This window comes from Panicum virgatum, chromosome 3N, assembly GCF_016808335.1.
Source record: "Panicum virgatum strain AP13 chromosome 3N, P.virgatum_v5, whole genome shotgun sequence".
NCBI classification, from domain to species: Eukaryota; Viridiplantae; Streptophyta; class Magnoliopsida; order Poales; family Poaceae; genus Panicum; species Panicum virgatum.
In genome coordinates, this window is record NC_053147.1 from 32,935,056 (window position 1) to 32,942,651 (window position 7,596).

The 7,596-nt window shown below is 44.6% G+C and overlaps 1 protein-coding gene across 1 annotated transcript; it reads left to right on the forward strand.

Annotated features, from left to right (window-relative positions):
* The first annotated feature begins 700 nt into the window (after nt 1-700).
* LOC120665745 (putative pentatricopeptide repeat-containing protein At1g16830) lies at nt 701-6,912 on the forward strand. Its single transcript, XM_039945406.1, has 8 exons — nt 701-2,748; nt 2,910-3,179; nt 3,341-3,433; nt 4,837-4,951; nt 5,067-5,114; nt 5,264-5,309; nt 5,414-5,484; nt 6,273-6,912. The coding sequence occupies exon 1, from the start codon at nt 782-784 to the stop codon at nt 2,672-2,674; it is 1,893 nt and encodes a 630-aa protein (XP_039801340.1). The 5' UTR covers nt 701-781; the 3' UTR covers nt 2,675-2,748; nt 2,910-3,179; nt 3,341-3,433; nt 4,837-4,951; nt 5,067-5,114; nt 5,264-5,309; nt 5,414-5,484; nt 6,273-6,912.
* The last annotated feature ends 684 nt before the right edge of the window (nt 6,913-7,596 follow it).

Genomic DNA, 7,596 nt, shown 5'->3' on the forward strand with positions numbered 1-7,596 from the left:
CCCACTCGCTCTCTGCCGTCGCCGCCGCTCGTTCCCACCCGCTGGAGCTCACTCGCTCTCTGCCGTCGCCGCCAATCACTCCCTCTCGCTCTATGTTGTCGGCGGGCTCTCGACCTCTCGTCTCTGGATTCGACGGCAGCCGCTCGCCTCCGACCGCCAGCTCCGGTGACCGCGCTGCCGCTCGCCTCCGACCGCCCCCAACTGCGGTGACCGCGCCGCCGCTCCTCCACCGCGCCGCCGTTCACTAACCTCGCCTCGGCTCTCCCTCCTCTCCCTTCCTCTCCTGGAATGGTGCTGGGGGTGAGGCCGCGAGGGCTTGTCCAAGCTCGGGCCTCGGGGTCGCCATGGCGGGGGCGGATGAAAATCCCCTCCATGGCGGCGGCGTGGTCGGCGTGCTGGGAGCAGTTCCCTCCCGCGCGAGCGGCGCGGCCGTCTCCCTCCCTGCCTCCTGCTCTCCCTGCCTCCCTCCCCGCCTCCTGCTCTCCCTGGGCGGATCCGCCGGCGACTTCGGGAGGTCAGCATGCCAGCACGCTGTGCTTTCGGGCCGGCCCGACAGCCCACGGGTCGTGCCTTGGGCCGACAACCAGGCACGAGCACGCTGGAGGCACGGCACAGCGGCACGGCGGTGGCAAGACAAGCACCGGCACGGCCCGGCACAACGTCGTGCTGGGCCGGGCTGGCCCGTTGGCCATCTATACAATCAACTGCTGCTTCTCGCTCCGCCTGTCGTCTCTGCTTGCAATGCCAGGGACGGCGCCTCCGTCCCCGCCCACCCGCTTACATGCTCCACGCCGCGCGCAGGCGGACGCCGCCGCCGCTCCCTGCCGCGCTCGCCGCCGCCTTCTTCGCCTCCAAGCCCCACCCTCCGCCGCTGCCAACGCCGCAGATCGTCGACGCCACCGTCTCTCGCTGCCCCTCAGACGCCCTCGCGCTCTCCTTCTTCCTCTGGTGCGCCCGCCGCCCCGGCTACTTCCACCCGCCCTCCTCCTTCGACCGCCTCCTCCCCGCGGCCGCCCGCCTCGCCTTCCGGCTCCGCACCGCCCCTGCTCTTCTCCGCGACCTCCAGGGCCTCGGCTGCCCCATCAAGCCCCAGACGTTCCTCCTCCTGCTCAGGATCTACTGGCGCGGGGGCCTCTACCCGCTCGTGCTCGAGCTGTTCGAGCAAATGCCGCTCTGGGGATTCCAACCCAACGCCTTGGCGTGCAACATCATCCTCGACGTCCTGCTCCGGACAGGCCATTTCGCCGAGGCGGAGCGCTGTTTCCGGGACAACCTTTCGCCCAATTACCTCACCTTTGCCATCGTGCTCACTCATCTCTGCAGAGCTGGGGACTGGTCTAGGGTGCGGTGTTATTTCACAGAGATGCTTCGACAGGGGTTTCTCCCAGGTGTTGCTTCTCTTACAATAGTTTTTGCTTGCTGCTGTAAGTTTGGAACTATGTCTGAGCTCTGGCAGCTACTATCTTTCGCCCATGTCTCCGGTTGCCAGCTCACCTCGGCCATGTGGACATGCTTGATTGCTCGTCTGTGTCGTGTGCGGAAACTAGATGATGCTTATAGGATGCTGGCAAAGATGGTGGGTTCTGGCTCTCCTCCCACGGTGATCACTTACACGCCCCTCCTCAAAGGTTTCCTGCAAGCTGGGATGCACGATGTGGCTAGCGAGCTTATGGGATCCATGGTGTCTGCTGGCTGCAGCCCAGACATTGTTCTGTACAATGTTCTGATGGACTGCATGGCCAAGGCAAGAAGATATGATGACGCCCTGGGCATTTACATGCAAATCCATGGCAGCCAGATAAAGCCGGATGCTTACACTTTATCTACTTTAGTTTGGGTCTTACAATTGTCATCTTATGAAAGGCTTCTTCTCAGGATTCCTAGCTTGATTATGCGCTCGTGTACCTCTTATGATCTTGTGGCCTTCAATTCAGTGCTGAGTGCTTTATGCAAGTCAGGTTTTCCAACAGAAGCCATCCAGTTCTACTTTGATATGCTCGAAAAGAACATCAGGCCGGACTGCTACACTTATGTCAGTTTATTGCATAGCCTTTGCCAATTGGAAATGGTAAACCATGCAATCAATTTCTACCGCAGTACTGCTATGAGGGATCCTGAATCAAATTCATATGTTCATGCAACCATCCTCTGTATCCTTGTTAGACAAGGCCGGAACCTTATCGCCTTAAGAATTTTGAGGGAGGCTGTACGTGAAAATCGTGCTCTTGATGCTGTGTGCTACACTACTGTTTTACATGGTCTTTTCCAAGCTCGTCTGGTGGAAGAGGCTCGCATGCTATTTGACCAGATGAAACAATTGGGGATGGCATCTAACACTTGTACATACAACGTAATGCTTCGTGGACTTTGTAGGACCAAGGATATTCATGCTGTCAAACAGTTGCTAACAGAAATGGAAAATGCTGATGTTGAGATGGACAGCATATCATTCAACACAATAGTTGTGTTCTTAGTTAAGTCACGGCTTATTGACTCAGCTGCTGCAATGATCAGCGAGATGCTTAATCTAGGCATGAAACCTTGTACCAAAGCTTCCTTATTACTTTCTCAGTCCATTGGCTATAAATTTGTCCTGGAGGATAATATCACAACCACTGTTGATAGTGATGGTTCTGATTCATCCAGTGATCTGCTTGTATGCTCAGCTACATAGGCAAAATTATTTCAGCTGAACAAGCATACTGTTACATAGGTGCATAATTGCTTGCTACACAGTACTTAAGGATGGTGAGTGCTCAATGACTTTCTGCATTCCATAGGTGACATACCATTTTCCTTGTCGCATTCAACAGTCCTGCTGTTGATAGCATGTTGTTACTATAAGAAAGGTTCTCACTTTTATATATGCTTCACATTTGGTAACAGTGAACTCTTCCTGTTTTGGTCAGGAGCGGAGATCCTGATGCTTTGGCAAGAATGAATGCTGCTACAGAAGCTCTTGATGATCCATGCGAATATTGTAGATGATGATGAAAGCAATTTATCTATCTGAACAATATTGCAACATTTCCATTTATGTGATGTTTGCTGCTTTTTTGAAATAATTGCCATTTTCTGCGTACTGTGATTTGAAATCTTTCCCACCACCCTTGTTTTGCAGCAAAAGCCATCCTTTGAGTTGTCTGGAAAGCTGGCTGAGGAGACCAACAGAGTTGCAGGTGCTTAGCTCTTGTATCTTATGGTAATTCATGTATGTGAGCCTAGGTGTGCAATTGTTGTAATGGTGAAACCATTATCTGGATGCAGCAAATTGTGTGTGCCTGTAGTGCTGTGAGCATACTGCATTGTCCTTGGTGATGACACTCTGTTCCTACTTCAGGTGTAAATCTATTATATTCAGAACCCCCAGAGGCTCGCAAGTCAGAGATTAGATGGAGGCTCTATGTATTTAAGGGTGGAGAACCGCTGAATGGTATTTGTTCTCTCAACTTGTTTACTCCATGTATGAATACCATTTTTGCTTCATGTCATGGTATCTATTAGTTAAATAGTTTTTTTCCTAAAATAGGTAGAAGGACCATACTCACATTTAGGCATTTAATATCATATGGTGTCATATTTATTTTCCTCTGATGAATCCAGCAGCTGCTCTAGCAAAAATTATCTCCTTTGTTTCAATCATTTACCATGGGTGCATTCATTCTCATTAAATCCAAGGACCACATTCACGTACATCTCATTTCCACTGTATCACTTAAGCATGGCAATTATCCACTTGGGGACCTTTATACTAATTATAATTTCTTTCCCAAATTTAAGCAAAGGAAAAGTTGGTTTGGATTGCAATTGGAATGACCATGGCAAAAGAAAGGTGTAAATGTAACAGAGAACAAACTTTTGTGTTTGCGTGCTATCAATCAGGGACCGAGGCAGTGGTGGTGCTGGTGTGTTGTGGGGGGGGGGGGGGTCAAACCCACCAAAACCTAAACACCGCTATCCTAAAGAAATTCGACCATTAGGGGGAGAAGAAGGTCCCATGCTTCGAACCTGGGTCAGAACGTTAGTTTCAACAACTCCCGGAGCTAAACGCTCTAACTGGTCCACAGCGAGAAGCTAGTACCTTGTCATTCACACATTTTGTGGGCAGTGCGTCTTTTCACATATTTATAGAGATAGAAAGCGCGGGAAGAAGTTTGCCCTTAGGGAAAGTGGCATTTTCAAGGGTCATTTTTGAAAAACATAACACCACTACCTAGCATCACATATTATTAGCAATTTTAGAAAGTTCTTGACACTTGTCAGTCCATTTAAGGCACACACAAACCTGTGGACTTCTGGAGTAATGACATTATAACAACATAAGGTTAAACTAATACAGTTATGTTTCTCTTCCTGAGAATTGGAACTTGGAAGAACTCTTTGAAGTACCGTGTGCTGTATCTATGAAATTTAAAGATTTGCAGTATAAGCTGAGCATCATTGCTAATGTAGTAGAAATGGGTCCAATGATCAACATACCTAAAGGTTATCAGCAAAGTAGATTTGAGCTCCAGTATGTACTCAACCAGTCTGAAGGCGCATTGGTATCTGACCTCTTTTATTCAGTTTCCTGCATGACTTAGGGCCATTTTCGTCCCCATTTTGTGTTGTTGGGTTCTAGGGTTCTTTACTTAAAGCTTCAAATCATGTAAATACAAAACCATATGCAATCAGTTGGCTTTTCCCAAATTTGTGGAACCGAGCAAAATCATACTTATTGGAACTTACGATTCATGTGTGGAATGTTGAAGAAGTGACATGCTCCTCTCTGTGATCCTATGTTTCTATTTCTCACTTTCTACACTTGAATGTTTCTTATGGTTTTGGATTTAACAGAACCACTGTATGTTCATCGGATGACCTGCTACCTTTTTGGAAGAGAAAGGAAAGTTGCAGACATCCCCACAGATCATCCCTCCTGCAGCAAGCAGCATGCAGTTCTTCAATATAGGTATGCCTGCACTCTTTTACATTTCTTGAACGACCTAGGATAGCAGTGTATCATTTCATTGACAAGAAGACCTCTATTGAAAACTCATAGGAAAAGTTCATCGTTTTCTTTTCAGACTTGTAGAGAAGGAGCAACCAGATGGCATGATGGCAAAGAAAGTGAGGTAATTGCCTGTGCTCATTAGTTTTTCTGCATGGTTATCCTATTTTTTCATAATGTTTTTATTACTCAATCTCTGCTCTTAAATATTTATATTGCCTTCTTTGGTTGCAATGTATTAGCAATGCTTTACAATACTGCCTTGTTTGGCAGGCCTTATCTGATGGATCTTGATAGTACAAATGGGACTTTCATTAATGTAAGTGTTCTAGTAATGTGTGTCAATCTAGCCAGATTGTGTTCATGTTCTGACAATTCTGTTATGTTAATTTCATTGTTTCTGAACGTGCTTTATTTATGCAGCAAAATCGCATCGAACCTCGTCGCTATTATGAACTATTTGAAAAAGATACAATCAAGTTTGGCAATAGTAGGTATGATCATAACCACTGAAGAAGCACGATATTCGTTTTCTGGTTAATATGTGCATAGATGTCTTTGCTCTTTTCATTTGTCCTCATTGCATCAATTTGAAAGTGGCATATATCTAGATTCTTGAGTATCATGGGTAGTATCTTGGTTTCCTATGTGAATTGCTTAGTTTAAACCTTTTCAAATTTAGGTGTGAAATATATTCATTCTTCTTTCGGCAGCTTTTCTTTGTTGCCACCTATATTGTATATTTTTAGTTTTGACATTTCTCAGGAAAGTAATTTTTTATTTAAATGTACTTTGTTTCAACTTTTGGTTTACAAATTAAGTAGTAAGAGAAAATGACCATAACCCCTTCATTTGCCCGATACTTAAGTTTTTTCGCTCTTTTAAGAAAGAGAAATGTGGAGCCTCATTTGTTTTGAGAACTGCATCTATATAGTTAGGGCACAATATGAAGTTGGTGCGTCAATATATGTTGTTGGAGTATATACAATGCAAGAACTTTTCTGCAGTATGATAACCTACTCATGATGCTCTATAGATCGGCTTCAGTTTTGCAAATTGAGCTTTACAAGTAGTTCTAAGGAACATAAGTTCTACTTTGAGAAAACATTTATTATTGGTCTGTGCGCACAAGTTTGACATTTTAACATATTCCGAAAAAAGTTACTACTTATTGTTATTTTTGAAAACTCTACTTATTGTTATTGCTGCCTGATATTTTATCCATACCAGTTTCCAGAATCACCACGTTAAAATAACCAGTTGGTCTCTTTTTTCCCTGCAGCCGGGAGTATGTTTTACTCCATGAAAATTCAACAGGATGAGGATCAAAATGTCCGAATACATTTATTGTAGGAGAAAATTGAGCAGAAGCATGTGCTGATACTTGTTTTTTGTTTAAACAAAAAGATGGACGGGGGCTGGTCCGCTGGTATTGCTTTTGGTCTGTGCTTTCTTCACAGGCGTGTAGGGCTATCATCATGAAGAGAGCAACCCGTAGCAGATAGCCTTGATCTTGTATTCAAGCATGTTTTGTACTGCTGGCATTTATATCACTTGGCATCGGAACCTCGGAGGCAGCTGTTTATGGATCTGTACTTAGTGGTGTCGATCATGGATTTAGTATTTTAATTGCGCGTCTCAGATCTGGCATTCATATCCGGCGTGCTGCTGGTTCTGTATGTGCTGGTTCTGTATGTGCCCGTTGCTCGAGTATGAGTATACGGTGGGAAGGATCTTAGATGAACTGCCACTCCCTAATATCACACGGCGACCCAGCGCCCGTTACCCTATAGGTTAGCAGCAGTTACCTATTTTAATCCTAGCATGCTTTTTTGATCGGGATTGCTGAGTATATACACAATATTTGTATAAATATTTATTTAGTTATTTAACATATCAATTTGAACTCTCCTTTTTTCCTCTACGGAAAATGTTGCGGCTGATGTGCTAATATTGATACTTCTGGCTTCTAATTGGGGCACAAAAAAGGACAATGCGAAGGGAGCATATCAGAGTGATGATTTCCAAATTAGTAGCCTTCAATCTCCATGATTCCTGTCTACTTCCTCGTGTTTATTTATGTGTTTATTTATTTATAGAACGATTCCTTTCCTTCCTTTGCGTTATAGAATTAAATATTGCATATATGCATGGATCTTATTAGCTCCAAATAAACTCATGTAAACTCCAATTGATAATAAACCAGACTAGGCATTCCTTCCTATTAATGTTGGCTCACTCCGCCCCTTGCCAATTTGTTGACTAATAAATTCCATAAACATCAACATGAAAGAGTAAAATACACTGTTGGTTCTTAAACTTGTCATGTTGTGTCATCTCAGTCCCCAAATTTGTAAACCGTGTTTAGATGGCCAAAATTTTTTTTACCAAAAACATCATATCAGAAGTTTGGAGGTACTGTATGTATGAAGTATTAAATGAAGTCTAATTATAAAAAAATTTGCACAGATGGGTTGTAAATCTTGAGACGAATCCAATGAGTCTACTTAATCTATAATTTGCAACAGTGATGCTACAATAACCATTCACTAATTATGAATTAATCATATATTAAGTAAGCTGATTAGATTCGTTTCGCAATTTAC